Here is a 22,593-nt window from a genome sequence, read left to right on the forward strand (position 1 = left end):
TACATAGTGTTGTGAACTCTACTTGAATTCAAACCATTTAATAATCACATCCAGTAAGATAAATAATGTGACATAATCTAAATAAATGGTGACTTAAAAAGGCTGTAGAGCACTAACATTACCTCAAAAGCACTACTATTTTAAAGATAAGTTGTGTGTCGTATTGTTTGTTAGGAATACAGCTTAGGAAAGTGAGCCTTTAGATCTCTATTTTTGAATCAAAAAGGATCAGAATTCAGCATTCATTATTACTACGTTGGAAAAGTTGGAAAATAACAACCATGCCATGGACCATAAAAATACATTTCTTGTTGACTCTACATAATCTGAATTCTATGTACTAATCAATCTGTGTTCGTATTCTGCTGGCACCTCACTAGCGTAGTCGATAAAAACTCGCTCGGAATTTCCACGGAACTGTATGTCGAAGTGTCGCAAAGTTGTCGCGTTCGAAAGCTGAAACGCTCCGTTTGCGGGCTGTAAAGAGAGGGGAGGCCGCACAATGAAAATGGAAGTGGAAATGCAATAAAAGTCACATTAAGTCAAGAGCAAAGACCTCCGTACTAGCTCGGAAGAGCGGATTGAATTTGTCTGTGACGGGAACACGTGGCAGTACGGATGTAGATAATTTGTTGGCAAATGAAATCCATTTTTTCCGTCTTTTGAAGCTTTCGTGTTCTATGAAGTTTTATTTTAGTTAATTTTGAAATAAAATAAAAAAATTAAATGTTAATGGATGATTTTAAATTTTATTGAACATAAGAAACTATAAAATTACCTACTAATCTGTTTGATGTGTAGTCCCTAAGTCGCCTCTTACGACACCCGCGGGAAGAGTAGGGGTTGGTGACAAATGTATTCTACTCTGCCGTCACCACACGGCTTACCCACATGGGCAGCAGCGCTCTCTGAAAAACATCAATCTTTTAAACTGCGATCTCCAACCCGCCTGCCAAGCGTGGAGATTATGGCAAAACCCTCCACTATAGTGGAGGAGGCTCATAGTCCAGCAGTGGACTGTAAAGGGCTGTTGATGATGATGACCTACTAATAAAAGCTAAAACAATACCTGTACAGCACAGGTATACCTACACCCACCTTAAGTATTTCCACTTAAAATTACTGCCTTTAATTACCGGCCTATTATACTCGGCCGTGCCTTACTGAAGCTTATTTCAAGTGTTATTTGATTAAATATTTAAATACTCACAATTATGTGTCCGCTTTTCCTCGAGGTGGAGTAATTTCGACGCTTGGTCATTCCGTGCAGACGATATCAAAGACATCATGGTCTATAATCACCTGGTATAATTCCCACAGACAAATAGGGAAAAGGACATAATTACAAGGTGCCCGCAGATAATTAAAACTAGTTAGAAAGGTGTCCGGTTTCACGCGTAGGACGCGAGAAATTCTCCATTCTAAAACATCAATTGCGATTCGATACTTTGTAATTATTTTAATAGTCGAATGGAGTTTAATTAGTCGGATGAAACAAACAAGCTTATTATTTGAAGTGGAATATTGGTTCGAGGATAGTCTACAATTTGATGAACTGATACTGTGGTTACTTATTTGCCCTATTGTTTAGCGTTTACTTATTCCACTTGTCATTTGACTAGCTTAAAATCTAATTAATTCAGGCAAATGACAAATGAGTCAGTCAGTAGGTTCTCACAAACATTTAAACAATCTAACCTTCCAGAAAAGCATTTATCATTCGAATTATTTAAATCTAGATCAAATAATAGCAATTATGGTTGTTAATAATAACAGTTCACAGCTCATATCATATCATTAGATTCGAATTCCTACGGCTAATTTATCCTTCTCGTAATTATTGTCATTGACTAGTTCTCATATTAATTACCCCAATCTCGCTAAAATAAATCAAAATCCGTAAAGAAAGTTAAGTCAACCTAATAATGGACAGTGAAAATGATGATAAGTTAACACCAACAATCATGAAAAATTAATGATATATTTTTCTAAGTTTTCAGATTTCATAAATCATCACCACGTGTGGTGGCGATAAATCATTGGATGCACCTTGTAATTAAAATGGTGGATCGGGCAAGGTTAGAGCAGTGTATAATTAATTTTTGTGTTTCGTTAGACGAATCACTGTTGATTAGAGTTTCCGTGACTTTGGTGGATGCAGATGTTTTAGGGGTAATTACCCGCCTAAACCTGCCTAATGACGTTTTCATGATGCTGCTATAATAGTTTTTGCTTAAATGGAAAAGATGTGGTGAGATTAGATAATGGAGGTGGCTTGCGTCAAACATGAGATATTTAAGTTACCTTATCGAATTTTCTTTGACAATTAAATTATTACAGTGACCTAGCTGCAATATGACAATATTATGATACAAAGTAATGTAAGTTGTTAGTCAAACTGTTAAATTCTTGATTGTTTTATTTTCTCACAACGGGAAAGCTTTGGGTCTCCATCTCACCTGATGGTAAGTGATAAATCTCATAGGATTAGAAGAACTGACAATCTTACCTACTTACAACTGCAGCTGGAACTTAGCACTGCTGTTCATTGTCAATGAAAGAAGTGAGGAATCCGGTTCATAATGAGTTGATGTTCAATCTGTTCAACTCACAAAAAACATATTATTGCATGTTTGCGTTTTAATTGATCCGGACTAGAAATACTTGCTGACATAGTTACTTAAGAGATATGAAAGTTAATTAAGTTCACTTTATTTATTTACTTCGATTAATCAAATAAAACAAACATGCTACAACAAAAAAATATCATTTTATGCCGAACCAATAAATCTGCGTCAATTAAGTGCGCAGTGAATTCGCCGAGTTAATTGTATCCGACGGTAACTTACGCAAGTCGGTCCATTTTATAGACGTAATTTCATTGAGGCAGTAAGGACACGTTGTCGAAGAACTATACATAAACAATACGCCAATGGACTACATTGTAAATTCGACAAAAGTTTATGTCAAAATTATTTTACTTTGCAATCAAAAATAGAACCTACACATGTCTAAAGAGATATAAACTGGCTAAAATCTCAACGTGAAACAGCCTCGGATGTTTGGAAGATTCTAGTCTTTTGGCACGAAGTATAAATGAGTGTCTATTTCGTTATAGAAACCCGTAAGAATATAACCGACATCAAAAATAAATCTTCATTAAACACGTGCAAAATTTTCGCAAACAGAGTCATAAATTCGACACACTCCGCAGCCACAATGTATCAGATTTTGGCATTTATCACAAACATCGGCCATAAATCAATATGAAGAACGTTTTAAAATTGTTTTTTCGCACGTTCTTATGGGCGCGATTATAAGAAAATTATAATAATTGTGCGCGGCATAATTACGTGATGTAATGTAAGGCCAGCGATATATAGCGGCCAATTTGAATTTATGTAAAATATCGTGCAATAAATTTACATTTTATAACTTTGCCCTCGTGGCCGACGTGGGCGCGATATCTCTGTTTAGGATCAGAAGCCCGTATCTGCAAATTGCTCGCATCGATCTGGGGGTGACCTGCTTAATCAATTCCGCCGATAACATTTTTAATTTTGATTGGGTCTTGCGTCAACATACTTGAGGACCGGCAGTAATTATTGCGTACCAAGCTGTACCATTAATCAATAATATTTCGTTTATTTTTCGATAAGACACAAACGCTTTCAATTATGTTTAAGTACCTATTTATACCTATGGGAAATATATCGTAGCAGCGAAAAGAATTTTTGCCCAAATTAACTAAAATTAGTAGACATTGTCGATATCTAATTTCCTCAGTCGTTATTATGAGGCATTTTCAATAATTTATAGTCGAACGGGTCACGATTTATTCAAATGAGCTCCTCACCCTATCTGACATAGTTCACGGGTCGCGATTAAGGCAGTATTATTTTTATCTGCGCAAAATATTCTTAGTATTATAATGGTTAATTCTTGACATACCTACATATTTTATATAATGCAACCCCGGGGCGATCGGGCCGACACTATGTCTAATAAATTTATGGGCCTTCATTTTCATGTTGATCGCGCTCGAAATTATAATCGTCGTGCTCGGGGCGCGGGCGCGGGCGAGTCGCGTGACGGCGCGGGCGCAGCCGACATGTCCGCGGACCGCTATCAACGAATTTTAGCCGTCACTTATGCTTGATTGAAAGAGAAAACTTTTGTAACACTTATTCACATCCAATTTTTAGAATCACCCATATTTGGTTCCTCAGTCGTTTAACAAACTCTACTCTAGTCTAATACGCGTCGATAACTCAACGCAAAATCGTGTTAGCAACGTATCGTTTATGTAAAAATGTACTTTCAATTTACATGTTATAAGGTTTTACGAGGAAAATGGCCATTAGCAACATTTTGAAAACGGATGCCGTTTGTAAATTCCTTAAGCTCATTCAATGAAGGCATCGCCTCCAGTCATCATTTTCGGTAAGAGCCAACCCATTAGATGCATGTTCAAAATTAAAATAAATTCCGTAAATCGTTAGAACACAGGCAACAAACTGTGGTAGTTTCACACCAACGCACAATTGAAGTGGTAATTCGACACAATGTTTTGATGTTCCGTTTCCATAATATGAGAAAAGGAGGCTATTATCGAGTGAGTTTTCTCACGCCAAGTCATGTTCGAACACAATAAGGCGTAGGACAGAAGCAGCGATAAAAAAGCGCAAAGATAAATGTCAAAGCTAGGTACACAAGTGCGGAAACTATAACGGCGGTTAATGACGTAGAAACGGGAGGGTGGAGTGAGAAAAGACATGTTTTGGTCATACTGTAAGGGTGGGTGCATACAATTAATAAATTGCAGTTAATCTTGAACGTCATATTCATTTGCAATTTACTACTTTACAAACGTGCACATGACATTGCATATTTTTTTAATTGACTATATTGATTCAGAAATAAACTGAGATATTCAAGCTTACCAATTCTTCGAAGCATTCAGATAATTACAATCGGTAGGACAAATGAAGCAGTTTTTTTTCTTCAAATGATAATCTGGTTTAAATAAGCATGATCATTGGAAAGTTTTCGAGGTTTCTCTACTTTTGAAAGCTATAGTAAAATTAATACTTTTCAATGGTTTTAAAAATTTTACAATGAAGATCAACTAAGGCACTGTTCTGAATTTTGAGACTTTTACCCACAATTAGCTAAGATAATGCTTGTTTTGCCTTGACAGCCATTATCACGCGAGCTAGGAAGCCGGTGTACTCATTATAGTAGTGATGATCGCAATTATGTAAGCTGTCACAAGTGTCACAACAATGTAGAGATTAGCCAAGAATGCGCCAGGTGCAGCTAAGATGGCGATCGCTTTGACAGCGATGGTATAGAGACAAGACATATAACATAAAATATTATATCTTATCCTTAAGCACTAGTGAGGATCTGATAATATCTTAGGTCTCTACCTTTGAGAGATGGTAGAGTTTAGCGTATGAATTAAAATTCGAATTCGAAATTCGAATAAAGAATATACAGGGTGTTAGGTAAATGGGTATATGAGCCGACACTAGCCCATGTTAACATGGGCATATAAATGGTATGGTGAAGTCAGAAAATTGATATCTTCATTTTAATTATTTTAATTTTCATACAAATCGGATTTTATCAAATTTATTTTGTATGAAAATTAAAAAAAATAAAATGATGATATCAAATTTCTGACTTCACAATACTATTTATATGCATATGTTAACATGGGCTAGTGTCGGCTCATATACCCATTTACCTAACACCCTGTAGAATGCCTATTCTGTAATTTCACTACAGTATCAAACTTTTATAAGTGCCAAAGAAATGATTTAAATACCGTAACAAAATAAGTTTCAGTCATATTTTAGGAGAATGTTTATCATTATTTATTATCAGTTGAGGGATTGGACATTGTATAGCGTGAGCGTAAGTAAATGTTGAGTTTTCTGACGCTAGACAATGTAGATATTCTTATTTGTTAAACATTCAATTGCATGATCTCATTCTTAACTTAAACGAAAGATATAAGCGAAACAAGTTCTTGAAAATATTGGCTAGTATTTGCAGTTCAATAAGCACGAAGCTGATCATAGCGTGTTGCAGCCAGCATATGTCTGTACATAGACATTTATGTACTTACCATAACTGCCAGCTTATAACCAATAGCTACAATTATATTTACAAGGCTAATTATGTTGTCTTAGCTGTAATTGTTTAAAGATCACCTTTTGTTCAGGTGGTGTGGTTTGAAATGTCTTTAGGGTTCATTAACTCTGTATTATTGAGTTTAAACGTATGTCTAGTTATTGAGGATTTTTACAGTTTCTTTAATAATTTGTGTAACGTTTCTCTTTCTCGAAAATATTTGTGGAGTACCCATACTCGGAATTTTGTTCTTATTTTCATTCCTTCAAGCAAAAGTAGGTAGAGTTTATGATAGAACTTCTAGGAACGTATTTATTTTTCTCCTCATTTAGTATCCGATAAAAATATCTACATTACATTAATGCTAAGTACTTACTGTGGCGTCTTATCTCGTTTATAATAGATGCTATTTAATGTCTACAATACACAAGTTACAAAACTGAAAAAGAAAAATAACAAGTCATATTTTGCATACGCACTTAACACCTAAGTTCAGCGGCACTTAAGAATCTGCCTTTGATTTCAATCAAGTTTATAGTTTGCGTGTTGAACACTAAACACGGGTTGCGGGTATATTTTCCTTATTTCATCACAGTCTCATTTAATTATGGCTATCAAGTTACAAGCAAATGATTTATACCGGCTTAAAGTGCTAGCGGAAACATCAGAGGGAAAGCACGTGCGGACAAAAAGCAAATGGCACTTTTATGGAAATTTTGAATTCGCAAAAGAAAATATCGTCGACAAAGCGACTTGTCCCGGAAGAGACGTTCTGAGGGTATGCGAATTTATCTCTTTCCATGTTGGAAATGTTGGAATGTTTCGGAATATAAATGTGGCTGTAACCATTGGCAGGTTTTGGTTAGCCCAAATTCGTGAATTTTTACGACTTTAAAAAGTAGAGCTTTGTGCAGTAAAAAATAAAGCTTTACAACGCTAGCTGAAAAAAAATGTAAAAAATATAGGTTATAGGTGATTATTAAAATAAATCATCTTTAAATATTACGTTTTACGAAAGTTATTTTAGATGTCTAAATAATAATATTAAATTACATACATATTTTATAGGCTACAAGTTTAGTTAAAAAGCTGCACTTTAAAAACTTCATAAATTTTTACGACAGCTAACTACGCAAAGGCATAACTCTTTTCAGCTTGCGTCTACTGCGTTGCCCTATTCAAGTCTCAATCGTAAAGCAACATGCGCTCTCTCATTGAGGGCGCGGGTCGGCAAAACCTGTTGGGGCATAATTACGCGGATACCTCTATCTGGTATGACGCGGCCAGCTTGAGTTGACATCCACCTCGCCAATGGAAGCCCGACGGAGTGCGATTGGTCGCCCATACGTAACTTTGTTACTTTTTACGCGTAAACTCTTTCATTTGTTTTTTATTTGAATGAGAGTCGGGATTCTTTTTTAAGAATACGAATGTCTTTTGTTTCTGTTAGTTTGAATCCAGAATAATACAAGGCGACGTGTAAAGGCATTTTGTTCTCAGAGTAAATTATTTGCCCCAAGCAAAAAATAAAATAAAGTTCAAGTCTAGTATACACGAGCAATTTTATCCAATTTCTAAATGTGTACTAACTGCTTTGCTATCAATTAGGTATAACAATTTAATGGCATAACGTCAAGCAGCGTTCATCAAAACATTGTGTAAATTGATTTATTGCAATAGCTCGCGATTGCATCGCCGACGCAACGTTTAATCAATGATCATAATTACGCTTACAAAAATAGAGTTTGAGTTATCAGTGGGTGAAAGAAAAAGCTTCAATCCTTGAAACTTTGTACTCCAGTAGCGTGCAAAGTTTTATTCAGAGGTAGACTTGACTGAAAAACTTGATTTTGCTGAAATGAATGTTGTTTTTCAGGTAGACATTATCCTTACTTTAACATTGATTTCATAACATGATTTCTGGAATGTTAATTTGTTTCATAATAAGAGTCATAAAAGAGATTAGTGTAATAAGAAAATGATGTGCATGTGACTTATAATATTAATATTTAGATAATCCAGTGTCACATAGTTTACTTTTAACTTTTTTATTTATTTCAGTTAGTCTCTTTACCTTAAAGTCTTAACTGAAAGATGAAACTTTGATTGTATTAAGTTTCAATAAATTTTAATTGATACTATTCCGTAATGATCGATAGACCGACCACTATGTGATTACACCAAAAATATGGCATACGATAATCTGAACCTAAGATCTCAGACTTAATAAGTAAATTAATTGGATTGCGAGTAGCCGTTGCCAATAACTGGAACAGGTTCTGATAGCGTGGGTTCGGTTCTCAGGCTGGATTTTGTTTGATACTTATAATGATTTACGTCCAAGATTCAAACAAAACCTGTGGCGATGGTCATCTTTTTAGATTTTTATCTCTAGTTTTGTTCTAAACACTATCTGAGAAGAACATCGCGTGTATGTTTAGGTAGTTAGTTATTCCTGAGAACACTAAATTGAAGTAAAATGACACACAGTCAACATACCCTACAGGCTAATTGATGTTATTTTATAACTAAAGGGTTTAAATAAAGCTAACAGTAGTGTGCACAATCCACTAAGGAGTTTCACGCTCCATTCGACATAATATCAACATCACACTATAATTTAACAAAAGTCAACATAAATATTCAAAAATAACTTTAAAGATCTTAAACTTCTCTCCATTCCCACTCATATCTAAAAAGTACTAGTAGTAGTAAGTAACTAGTCGTACAAAATGTTAATCATTCATTTATTGAGACATAATCACACAATCATTAATTCACTGAATGTAGTCAGCAAACAATTACACGGAATGGTTTCATTATCCTCATTATCTATAATATAAAAATGAATCGCAAAATGTGTTGGTAAGCGCATAACTCAACAACGCCTGGACCAATTTTACCAATTCTTTTTTTTAAATGTTTGTTGAAGTCCAAGGATGGTTTTTACAGCGAGAAAAGTTTGAATAATTTCCGGGTAAACCCTAAAAAACTCGAAACTTCACCCCTAAGGGTAAAACGGGGTCCACGCGTACGAAGTCGCGGGCGGCCGCTAGTTCAGGAATATTTTTAACACGTGTTTAGCAAATGATTATACTGCATACATTTTTTGTGTGGACCTAAGGTTGGTATTAAATTGACCACTGATCCCTGGATGTAGGAATAAAATTGCAAATGTAATGGACGTGGTTGATCGAGCACCACCAAAAACTAATAAACGTGTTGTATTTTAATTGTCCTCGTTTAGTTAATAAGCAGTTTAGTGGCATGCAATGAGCGCAGCTTTCAGCGCGGTATTAAACCGGCCAATGCACATTATACAATACTAAAAGTAATAGCAATGCCAATGAGTAAGGTTTTTATTTTGCGCAAACATTAAACAATGACTTTTGGTATGAGATATTAAATAAATAAAGGAAGCAAAACATTCCAAATCAACCACGTTTGAAAAAAACAAAGCTCAATCATAAATTAGCGTGCACTTTTTTACACTGCATCATGATATAAGTGCGATAGAAAATGAAAAAAGACACTGAAAATTATGGAGAATTTGACTGACTTTTCCACAATTTTCAGTGACTTTTCCGGGAGAAAGTTAAGAAATCAACTTCGAAACGTATTTTAAACTCAATTTACTGTTTTTTATTTGCTTTATTAACCCTTAAGTAACACCGTGGGGTAATTTTTTACCCCAGGCGCATAAAAATTGACATATCTTTTTTTCTAGCGTAGCTAGTGCAATGTCGTTTTGTGTATTCTCAATCCAGAGTGTGCGCTTTAAGCTCGTAGATGCGGGATGTGAAAAAAATCATCCGTTTGGCTTGTACAGGTAGGTGGGGCAGAAATTTACCCCAGGGTGTTAGTTACGCATACTTTAATTTATCATCACCTAACATGTTATTAATAGGTTTTTACAACATGGAAACAAAATGAGTAAATATTTATATGGCGATTAAGTAGCACATTGTCTCTAGAATGCAGAGAGATAATTAGAGCTTGATTTACATGATACTTTTCGAACTTTGAAGACATCCCTTCAGAACAGAGCGTTCATAAATTCGACACAGAAATAGGGCTTAAAAATGATAATTACGTAGTAATTCAGCGTGTCTGATGTTTTTGAAAAAAATAATTGGGAATAAAATAAATAAAAAATATTTTAAAATATTTTTTCATAATTTTATAAAAAAATAAGTTTTTTTATTTTGCTTTATTATAAAGCCAGAAATTTTCGTTTTATTTCATTTTGTTTTTAAAATATGCATAAAACATCTATTTAATGTCCGATTAGTGTAAGTTTTTGGTTCCCACAATAACTTTCCAAGATGTTTCTAGAAGACCATTATGGAGACTATTAGTTGCCAATGACAAATTATTTGTTTTTTTTTATGATTGATTTAAGGTGTTTCTTTACGCTAGATAGACGTTATTTTAAAGCAATCGTATAATTCAGTGAGTCCATTAATACATTGTAAATCACAAAATTAAATTGATTTTAAATATTTACTTAAAATTTTTCAATTTCCGTTTGGGGTAATTTTTTGCCCCAGGGTGTTCAAAGTGTAACCAAAAATAAGGATGTTACTTAAGGGTTAAATTAAAAACCTATTTTATTATTTTAAAATTACTTAACAGCAATACCTGCTTATGTTAAAAAAGATAATTAAAAGTGGAAACACGTAACAAGCAGAGTTTTATTAGTAGAATACGTATATGTTGTACATATACGAGTACATAGATAGGAAAGAAAACACTTGTGCTTATTATAAAAAGCTTATTAAGATCAAAGCGATGAAATTATAAAATATTAAATCTTTTATGTATGCTTTATTTGCCAAAGTGCTAATTATTAAAACATAGCAAGTATGAAACCATTCTTGTATGACTAAATGATTATAATTACTGCACTGGTAAGACAGTGAGACGACTTGTGCGATAAACATCGCATATAGCAACTTCTTCGACATATTACCCACACGATAATCAATTACCGTGTATATCCGTGCAAAGAAGCCTTTTTTTAGGCCTTTGTTAACTGGACAACCTTTAACATTCGTGTCCGGAGTTCCTATTAAGTATAGGTTAGTGGTGGAAAATGCAAGAGTGTAATTCGAAAATTTATTTATTAGCATAGAAAACACGTTCATAATCATTATGTTCATAATGGCGTGTACTGCCCCACCTGTCCACAATTATACGACGCGTATGATGAACAAACGTGCGTAGCATGAAGCTTCTTTGGAAATACGTTATTGAAAAAGCTAGCAGCTATAGATCCGCTCAATGATCCATGCATCCGTGTTTCTTTAAATAATATGAGTTTTTAACGACCCTTCTAGGAAATTTAACAACTTATCGAGCAACTTTGTAGTTAGCACGTATGATAGGTAGTTTATTTAAAAAAAAAAATATTTGCTCATTTCTTGAACGGGCAGCATTATGTGAGTAGGTACGGAACTTAGAAATCGCACTCAATGCATTAATGACTATTCAAAGATGTATATTAAAACATTACAATAAACCAAGTCAACGTTGTGCGTGTCTACAAACCAGTTATCTTGCAAGGAAAGTTGAACAATCAGAATTTTCAATTTGGTCATAACTCACTCCAACAGAAGGCAGTACGTGCATTTAAATGTCAAATGCCAGTTATCGTCGTGACAGGAGCGAGCGCCCACATGCCAGGGTCCAGTTTAACATCACTATTTAGACAGAGGATGCGAGCAATTCGAAACAAGTAGACTATGTTATTTTGCGGCGAATATACCGTTGCCGGGGTGCCACTCGGCAGCAGTGCGGCAACATTTTAATTGACCACGCGATGTTTACCGCGTCTCGCCCGACTTTTTCTCCTCTCCACAAATTGCTCTAAAGTGCTTAATGAGCGATGCGTGCAATTGCCGTTTCCCCGTACGAGGCTGCTCTTATTTTACATAAATAGTTCAACTCGACGAACTAATGCCGATTCTCGGTACGGTAATTGCGGCTGTGACAGGCTTCCGTCGCCTTTCCAGAGGCTGACGGTTAACGCCAAACGCTGGTCGTCCAAATTATAGTTATTTCGCATTAATAGCGTACACATCGAGTGCGTGCGCAGTGCGCATGCGGCCACCATTGACATTTGCGGTATACTCATTCAAGATGCTAGCCAACAATTTGTTACTCCGCCGCTTCTGTTAATTCCAAACGATCGGCCGCTTCCGATAGGTTAAGTAGACTTGTACAACAGTAGCCCCTTCCTTTCTTTGAGAATTATATGTACTTTGAATACCTAAATCAATAACCACAATAAGTAGAGTTCATTTCTAATTCTATGTCGACTCTACCCTAAACTCATCTATGCAAAATGAAACTATTTGCAAGTATTGTATAAAACATTTAGAGGACAGTAGTTTTTTCACACAAAGATTCTAAATTCTATATGTTCATGTTAGAACTCAGATAATTTACTGAAATATGTTTGAGAAATAAAAGATTTATTATTGTTAGTAGGGTAAGGTGGTGTAAGAGTGCGCGGGCGATAAGAGTGCATGCGCATCGCACGTCACGTCGATCCTGGGAGGGGTATGTGGCTAGCTTTAGTTGTGTTTTGATCTGTTGGTGATAAAGGTTACGCTGCCGAAAAAAAAACGAAATTGGTTAAAAACAGGAGATACTACGTAAGTCGAAACTTTTTTACTCGTTTTGATCTAATTTTATTGCGTTTGGCAAAGATTTCTGTTCGTAGACTTTCAGTTTAACAAAATTATTATTTTTTTATACAAATAGCTTACCTACTTAGCTAACCGATTCATTCGAAAAACTTGCCCGAAAACTCAATATATGGTGGCNTATATGCTTATATTTTATTTTGTGTATTTACAGCATGTCTCGGAGAAAGAGAACTTTTTCGCGACAAAAAAATACGAAGAATGAAGTTAAAAAAGAGCTTCAGGTACCATTTAAAACATGTACTTTGGATTAACAGCAAAGGGATTGCGTGGGCTAGCTTTTGAGTATGCTCAAGTATATGATATACCAAAAAGGTTTAATGCAGACTCTAAATTAGCTGGAAAAGAATGGTTGAGGTGTTTTTGAAGAGACATCCTGATATATCATTGAGACAACCAGCTGCTACAAGCGTTGCTAGAGCTATGGGATTCAACCAGGCACAAGTCGAGAACCTATCACAGATCGAGTACTCAGTGTGCCGGCAATGGTGGCATGAAAACTGTACTGGTTACTTAGGCCAAGGACTGTATATGCGATTTGTGCATTAAGAATTAATCCGCGCACTCTTATACGACTCAACGCGCACTCTTATACTCGTAGGTACACCTGGGTGTATAAGAGTGCGCAATTTTGATTTTTTATATTTCTTCAGTTCCTACCTTAACTAATAACCTAAGCGTGAATTGTTTTTCTATAATTTGTTGTCAGATAAATAGAGTTTATAAACAAATAATGATGATTTTTCTAAATGTGGTATTTTATTTCTTATGGGGTCTCAAAATTAAAGTGCGCACTCTTACACCACCTTACCCTATTATTTGCTGAAAATGCTGCAGCACACATGATTAATGGCATCATGTGTTTGTTATAAGATATAAATTTACTTGGAAAGATCTTATCTGATCCTTGCGGCTGAGATAGACAAACAGATAAATCATTATAACATAATGTAGGTAAGGCAAATATAGAGGCAAGACTTGGGTAATACAAGTATCGTATATCATATGCGCTTGGTATTCGAACCGGATTGTTAATTTTCGGAGTGTTTGTATTTTTTGATTTAGCTTTATAAAATAGGTAAAAACACCTAGGTACTCTACCTGTATCTAAGTTTAAAAGTTTTAGAAAAATATGAATTCTATCGTCGTATTGGTAATTGAACGACCCCATAGGTCAATGCTAAAAGATTTGACTCAGATTATGTGAGGTTGTCTGAATTAGATTCTCAGGTGAGATGAGACACACACATAAAATAATCATCTTTTAATTTTTCCCAACATTGATTAGGTCGACAATTCCAAATAGCCTCCAAGTTTTCTCTGATGCTGAAAAATATACGAGTACATATAAAATTAAACTTAAAACATTTTACCGGTACTGCGATGGCTGCGCCCACGCAGGCCCCACACCGTCCCTCGGAACACGTTTTGAAACACCTCCAGTAAGTAATGCAGGGACAGGTTACAAAGACAAATAAAAACTACGGGAGGTAGGGATACGAGTAATCTGCATAATATTGTAGTATAAAAAATGATTCGCTGAAAATAAAAATTTTCCAATAACAATAAATTAAAATACCTACCCCCGGAACATAAAAATAAAAACAACTACGGGAGGTGGAGGACTTTACATGCCTAATATTTTGATGAAAAGAATAATCCCCCGGTACACAATGCAAGAACCTGTTATAAAGACAAATAAAAACACCTATGGGAAGTAATAATCTCTCTACATAATATTCTGCTACAACAAAAAATATTAATTCGCTGAAAAAAAATCTAGTGCAAGGACAGGTTATAAGGACAAATAACAAGAACTACTGGAGGAAGGGTAATAATATTCTGCTACAAAGAAAAATATTTTATCAAAAAATAATTAGCCAAGAAAATTGATAGAGTTGCCACAATATTTTGAGCCTTGTGTCAAACAGTTGCTTCGCCAGTGCTTGACAGTGCTTTGACAAGCTGTAATTTTGAGCTGGATTGGCGGCAACGAATTAAAATCAATTTTATTATTGAGTCAGTAGGATATGGATTATGGCCTATTCGGACTGAAGCGATAATAAGATACAGAGAGCTACGTCTTCAAAATGAGATCTGTATTTTTATTTTAAAAAGCTAATTATCGTTATCTACTTCAAATTAAAATTCTTCGTATTGACTATAGTTTAGGTAATATGTATGTTTAACTAGAAATCTTTAATTATGAAGAAAATGGAATAGCGTAGGTAGTACCTATACATTACTTATTTATTTGCTAGAAAACATATGAAAAACTCCGCGGTCACTACTCTGGACAGAAAATGATACACATTTCATGTGTTATAAATGTTAATTAACATTTGTGTACAGTTACAACTCAATATTATGTTCTTAACACCTATCTTCAATAGTATTCATTCACAACGCATTGTTATTACAGGTACAGTAAACATGTAATTGTTCGGAAAAACTGACAAGTGTTTATGTAAACTTTTCCCACAATTACACACGCCACAATACTTTATTCAACTTTTATTTTATTGAAAATAACGAAAGCTTTTCCAATCCAATGGTTTTTTCATGTAACCAATACTTATAAGTACATAAATATGCATATTGCACATGTTCATTTAGGTAGTACGGGTGAGTTGCAATAAATTATCATAACATAAATTATGAATGAATGAAACGTTAATGTATCAAAAATATATTCGATTTACAATATAGCCCGCAGCTAAAGCTATACCTATTCATGCGTCATCAACAACACAATTAAATGTAGCACTATAGCTACAAGTACAATATGTATTACATTTAAAATGGAACATATAGGCCGTCCACTAGTAATTGCGGCCGTCGGAAGAGGCATCAATCACGGGCGAGGCGCAACAACGAAAACACTGTTAGTTTTGCCGCCGAAATATTAATTACATTCCCACAAAAAACTCACACACGACGCCGAAAAGCATAAATTTCTTCCTTTTTCAACGCACAAAGGAGCCGTGGCCGAACAATATAACGCTAAACAGATTAAGCCGGCCGACACGGCCGTCGCGGCATAATTTTTGGCGCCAGTAGTCCTACCTCTAGATTAAACTAATATGAAAAGGAAATTGACTAGAAAATGGACCAAGGCCCTATATGTCATTAAGGATTCGTTACGCCGCTCCAAAAAGCCGCCCTTATTTATTTGACTTAATTGAATTAACATTTCGGTAGTTTTTATTGACTGTTAGTAATGTTCGGAACTAACTTTAATGGGCAATTTTTAGAAAATAACAATAACGTTTATGTGACGGATATTGCTTTATAAATAAATTGCCTGTTTTGGATGTGATAAAATATTTCACAGTAATGAGATAGGCGGTGATTCTTTAATAGTTTAGAAGTATACTAAATATTGTTGCTATTATTGAACGTTTATCTGAAGATAGTTTTATTATTTCTAATAGTTTTCTACTTTTTTGTTAAATAGGAAAAACCTGATGTCTATTTAGGTACGAGTAGGTAGGTATTATTATCATTTGTCCCTTGAAATATTCGTCCATTTGAACGATCATGAGATTTATTATTCAAAACGTACAGTCAACTAAATGACGACATTACTATTCAAGAGCGGGAAGTACGAAGAAAATTTCCACATAACGTTTTCTGGCTTATATGGAATATTGTAGTGATAGCTTAGGGTCCACTCGACCCGTGGGGCGTCCGCCATTGCTATTCATGGGCCCGGGAGACCGTGTCGTCCTGTAATGCACCGCTTATGGTGCGTGCTAAATCGACAATCCTCTGGGGTGCTATCTGCCTAATATACCGTTTCAAGAACTCGCTATTTGGAACGTTTGTTCTTGAATTAGGCTTATAGACCGTTAAATGGGCTTCCTGATAGTGATGTTTGGTTTGGCAGAAAGTCAGATGTTATCATTTCAATGTTAGTTAAGTTCAATTGCTGTAGAATTTTTAATTAATAGAATCTTATCTAACAATTGATATGGTATGTATGTTACCTAATTAGCCATCCCTAGCCCACGTAGTATAACGACAGAACGTGAGATAAGTTAGTATAGTATAGTGTTATACTAATGTGTGTTGACTATGAATACATAACCTCACTTCCACTCAAAGGTAGAGCAGTGAGTGAAGTAAGTGAGTGAAGTGAGTGAGTAAAGCTTCACAGCAACAATCTGTCGATTGCTTAGACTTTGACATCACTTTGCAAGTTGCAACAGTCAGTCAAGTCAATGGTCATGAGGTCACGAACTGTCATGACATTATACTTATAGTCTAACGCTCAAAGCTGGTCTCGTGAGGAGCAAGCTCGGACTCACATTCATGAGCAGGTCCGGTGAGGAGGAGCCCTTGCCGCTCATGGCGCCGGCCGCGAGCGAGGCGCGAGGCGCATGTCACTCTCACAACACTCCCGAAGCGGCGCAGGCGGCGCGGGCGGTCTGCTAGCGCCGAGCGATCGCGACTGCCGCGCGGCGGCCCCCACCGTACCACGAGCGCCCCACCGCTACCGGCTGCCTCATTTCTCACTATAATTTGCGTGCTGCTCGTTTTTTACCATTATTACTCCCTCGTTTTGTTTTACGTATTATCGAGTGCATCCCGCTCGCACCGGCGGCCATGCGCGGTGAGCGCCGCCCAGATAATAGCCAGTGCAATTAGGGACGGCCGCGCGACACCGCACAGCCACTGACAGCGCCATCTCGGGACGAGCGGCGGCATCAAGGATTGCAAACTCCCATCCAACTCCAGTCCTCCACAAAATAGGAATCCAAAACAGTTCTTCTTCTAACCATGTCATCTAAAGTAACTTGCTCCACATTTTTGTCGAAGATGAAAAAAAATAAAGCTCAAACCTACCAGTACTACTACTATAATAAAATAAATACCTGAGTAAAAAGTAGCAACTGATTTCATTACTAGGTACCTACTTGCAACCTATACCTATACAGACATTTTCAAAAGTAGGTATACTTAATCACATTAAAAATTAAAAAAGTCTAAAAAAGCTCGTGCGCTCAAAGACTCATAGTAAAGCTCGATACAGCTTTTTTACTGAAACGCTACTGAATTTACTTATTACTGATATTATTTATATATCATGAAGAACATATAACAAAAATTCATAAAATAAGTTATTTTTACGTCACGTTCATAAACAAGACATCAACGCAATATAAATTACTAGATTTTACTTAGCATTTTTATATTTCAATAATGTATCTTTCAATCTTCTCTATTTCCACCATAAAATATGATTTCGTACAATGTATGAAAGTGTAGAAAGCGTTTTAATAATTTTTACAGTAGAAAACTATCAATATGAGGTAAAACTATCTGCTACGGTTTTCGTAGCACCGCGTAGACGTGGCGTAGCTGCTACGACAAAGCATTGCTCCATTCTTTTTATATTTTAATAATGTTACTTAGCAACACCAGTGAATTACAAATTGAATTATTAATCCTTCAAGCTCCGCGAATCTAGACACAATAGATAATCAATTGTTATGACATTAATTAATGCCGTCTGGGACTCAATCGGTTAATAGTGACGGAATAATAATATATTGGAAACTCACAAGGTACATTTCAAATATTAGTGACCATGAAAGATAAAGAAAAAAAAATGTTATGCTAAATAACTATTACACTGGTATTTGGAACGCAAGACCTGATTTTAGCCACGCTATTTCTCAACCCACAGAATTTATTTTATCATTTTGTTTATGATTTGATTATTTCATAAAAACATCTTAGACTTTCAGTTGAGATATTAACAAGCACATGTATTTGAATATTTGTAAATTAAATCTGGCAAATGACCCTGACTAACAGATTTCACATAAAAAGTTAGGGGATTCCAAAAATAAATAATTAACCTTTTAGAAAAATAGCTTTATTGGAATTTCAGTTTCTTATACCTAATAACATAAAGGCACATATTAAAATGGCATAAGAATGTTTTCTCTTTTATTTAATTTGTAGAGACATCACAATTATTTTGTGGTAACTAACAGACTATTAACCATGGCTTAAAATATCTATTTTTATAACCAAACAGTCACTTATTTACAGTTTAACACTTTTATCACACAGATAACATGCAAAAACAGTTTTAAAGCTTTATTGTCCTAGTGCAACGGGGGGTTGGAAGTTGTAATGTCCTTGGAACACTGCGTAGGTATCTTTAGTCGCGCACTGGTATGAAGATATTGGGACCGGGTACTGCTGGTACATTCTGTGATCCCGAACTGGCGCCCGAGCGTACAGCGAGTCCTGTCTCACTTCTGGGTACCAGTTGCTCATCACGGCTCCACTACCGAACGTCGAGCCGTTGTAACTGTTGGCACTTGGTACCACGTTAGGTGCAACTGAAGCGTAGTTTATCGACATAGGTTTTGGGCCGCCCGCCACTGGCACTGTTCCGTAATGAGTACTCCCGACGGTGGACACTGGTGCAGTATGAGGAACGTTCGTCATCGCTTGCTCAGGCTTCTCGGACACTTTAGGCGCCTCATCTTTCTCGTCTTCCTTTGTTTTCTTATTTTTCCTCGACACGTTAGCATGAGTCTTGACGTGCTTTGCAAGATGATCGGATCTCATAAAGCGCTTTGTACACAACTGGCAAGCGAACCTCTTCTCGCCGGTATGCGTTCTCAAATGTCGCTGCAACTCATCAGAGCGCGTGAATCGTTTGCCACAGAAGAGCCAGTTGCACACGAAGGGCCGTTCACCGGTGTGCCAGCGGAGATGAGCTTTCAAGTGTGAAGTCTTTCCGTAGACTTTTCCACAACCGGGGACGTGGCAGACGTGCTCGCGCTTGGCTCCATCCTTGCCGTAATTTGGGCCAAAGCCAGCGGCTTCGGTAAGGCAGTTAGGACAGCGGCACTTTGCACAACGGCGCTGTAGTTCCCTGGCTTCCTCGGCAGCCGCAGCAGCAGCGGCGGGTGGCCAGTACGCCGGGTACTGCGGAGGGTATGGCGGCAGCTCACGCCACGGAGCGGCGCCACACCATGCTCCTGAAGACGCACTACTACACGATGAGAGGTCTGATGCTGGAGACAAAGTATCCCCACGGCCGTAGCCGCATCCGTATGTCGGCACCATATTCATCATCTGAAAATAAAAACCACCGTTAAAATATTTCAAAAACATCTTACAGACTCTACAATTTGTAAACGTCAATCTACACGACCACTATTTAGATCTGAAACTAACTAACAAAGTCCAACACAAATCCAACGTTCAAACCGGATATTATTCTATTAGAGAAAAGTGTTGTTTACTGCAAATAAACTGTCAAAACGCGAGTTAACAAGCATAGGGCGTAGGCGGGCGGACGGACCTGTTGCGCGGGCGGATCCACGTACTGCATTTCCGGCAACGGTGACAACGCAACGCGGCGAAACTTCCAACTGGATAATTACAGGGCGGCACACCGCTCGCGCCGAGACGTTTTTAATAACTGGCTTGGTGGAATAGACGTAACGAGCGGTTGTCACCTCGTCCCTGCCCCGCGCCGCGCCCCTAGGGCCCCGTACCCCGACCCCCGGCCCCCGCCGGCGCCGGCGCAGCCTCCGACACACCCCACCCCAGCCGTGAGTTATGAGCTTACGAACATCGGCTCTTATGGGAAAACGATCCGAGACATACACTGTTGCGTTTACTTTTATCCGCCTTATTATTAAAAGGCGGTTACGCATTTATTAATGTTTAGAAGCCTAATCTGTTTCGTGTGAAATTTTTGGGCGATTGAACGTTGAGAGTTGAGCGTTAATGGTTTGTCCTTTCATACTTAGTATCTGGTACTTCTCTACATGTAGGTAACATATTTTTAAAAGTAACAATTAGATACCTACATCAGTTTGTGTTTTGTGTTTTCTGATTTATCTAAATGTAGTCAGTAACTACTTGCGATTGTTTGGTTTTCATTGTCTAGATTGATTGATTTTTAGGAAACCACCATGCAGCGTTGCCAGACGTCCCGATTTCGGCGGGACGTCCCGATTTTTAAATCAAATTTATATGTCCCGCGCGGGACAGGCTCGGTCCCGCTTTTCGGAGAGAGACACTCACTTCACCAGACTTGTTTGAAACGCCATATTATTCTAAAGAATATTTTATTTTATTTCAAATTTTCTTTTTTTTTTTCTTTTTTTATTCTAAAGACGGATTTCACGATAGACTAAATCTGATTTAAAAATTATTTTTTTTTGTGAAATTACAGTTTCTATGGCTTCTTTTGCTATCTATTGTCACGTAAACGTAATTTTAAGTTAAATAAAAAGACAAATATTTGAAAACCTTTGATTGTATACGTTTTTTTACTATGTCCCGCTTCTGACGGAAGAATCCCGCTATTTTCACTCAAAAAGTACCAAAGTCTCGACTTGGCGAAAAAAAAAACTGGCAACGCTGCCACCATGGCACACAATATAATTACGAATCGTATAATTAATAATTAGAACCTGCGACGAACGCTCCATTATAAAGTCACAGAGATATTTAATAAATTGTCACACTAAATTCTACTTAATAAAGAGATCGGAGTCTCTACATTAAAATTCTATGTGTCTTCGATCCCATTTTATAAAATATCAGTCTACATCTTTAGATTTTTGTATGATGTTTGTAGAGCACTATGGACTGACTGAAACTTCTGAATTAATTATAAGATTTTGTATTTAAATTTAAGTATCATCTTTAGTAAACTAATAAGCCAGTGCTAACGGATGCTTTAAACTTGTACTAATTAATACATTTTTCAAGCTTTTACGTCTCTCACTTTACAAAAAAACTTAATTTTAGAAATGTAGGTAATGAAAGGTTCTCACACAATTTACTCATTACAATACTACAAATTACATGAAGACGGTTTCTGAAAACAGAAATGGTTCCTAATACACCTATCAGTATTATTTTACGTTTCTCTCCGGGGCCGGTTAATGTTTTTAATTTTTTCTCTATTTCGGTCGGCAGTTCGCGGCAGACGCATGATTTATGCATATTCGACCGGGGCCAAACCTTTAATTACACGTTGTTAAAATATGGCAGTTTGTTAAATCGTTCCCTTGCTTTTGTTTTACTAAACGCCGCGCTCTCTAAAGAGAACTAACGTTTGCTTCTACTCACTAAACTTAATATATTTTTTATTCGTCTAATTGCCTGCCCGTCTGACAGGATAAACTTAGTCGTAAAAAATAAACGCTCTCCATAGATTTGAATTAGCAGAAATGGGCACTGTCTACGACTTAATGAGATTTGCAACATGTTGCCTTCCTGCCTTCATTCGGATAAATAAACATTAGTAGGTAGACATTTTAGTTTCAAGAAGTTTAGAAATGAGTTGAATCGTAAGTTAACGCTCTACTTAATTACCTAATAATTAATTAATAGACCCAAAAACGTAAAACTGAGGAGGTACTTCATTATATCGTCACATACATACATACCTACTACTACCACAGAAAAACGTTATTACAAATCTTATAACAAATTAAATACTTAGTAGGAATTCTATAACTCTACCAACATTTTATGTTACTTTGTCCTATGCTCTAAGAATAGTCACAGAAGCTTTCGCCAGCCAGTCGTAAAATAACCAACGCCACAAACTAATTAACAAAAAGATGCTCAGTACTCGTTTCTCAGTTTGCCATTGATGGAAACAAAAACATTCTGCGAACGGCCGCTACTTGTTACACTGTTCACTTAACAATCACAGTAACCTGTCGACATGTTTATGACTGTATAG

At 36.4% G+C, this 22,593-nt stretch overlaps 2 protein-coding genes across 2 annotated transcripts in view; both read right to left on the reverse strand.

Moving 5' to 3' along the window:
* Sp1 (transcription factor Sp8) overlaps positions 1–17,354 on the reverse strand; it is a 93,615-nt gene extending 76,261 nt beyond the window's left edge. Inside the window, exon 1 of the mRNA XM_028321819.1 lies at positions 17,162–17,354. Coding sequence (XP_028177620.1) covers positions 17,162–17,203 — 42 coding nt within the window. The 5' untranslated portion in view covers positions 17,204–17,354. The remainder of the gene's footprint in view (positions 1–17,161) is intronic.
* A 1,471-nt stretch (positions 17,355–18,825) lies between these two features.
* On the reverse strand, positions 18,826–20,294 carry LOC114365300 (transcription factor Sp5). Its single transcript, XM_028321824.1, has 2 exons — positions 20,185–20,294; positions 18,826–19,955 (listed from the first exon to the last, which is right to left on the reverse strand). The coding sequence occupies exons 1-2, from the start codon at positions 20,212–20,214 to the stop codon at positions 18,963–18,965; spliced, it is 1,023 nt and encodes a 340-aa protein (XP_028177625.1). The 5' UTR covers positions 20,215–20,294; the 3' UTR covers positions 18,826–18,962.
* Positions 20,295–22,593: the final 2,299 nt, after the last annotated feature.

The sequence above is a fragment of the Ostrinia furnacalis genome, unplaced genomic scaffold (genome assembly GCF_004193835.3).
Source record: "Ostrinia furnacalis isolate ACB-3 unplaced genomic scaffold, ASM419383v2 OfSCF7582, whole genome shotgun sequence".
In the NCBI taxonomy this organism is placed as follows: Eukaryota; Metazoa; Arthropoda; class Insecta; order Lepidoptera; family Crambidae; genus Ostrinia; species Ostrinia furnacalis.

Coding starts and splice junctions, on each gene's coding strand:
- LOC114365300 (XM_028321824.1), bottom strand. CDS start 20,214: ATGCAGTACGTGGATCCGCCCGCGCAACAG. Junction 19,956..20,184: donor TGGATCCGCCCGCGCAACAG/GTCCGTCCGCCC, acceptor TTTTATTTTCAG/ATGATGAATATGGTGCCGAC.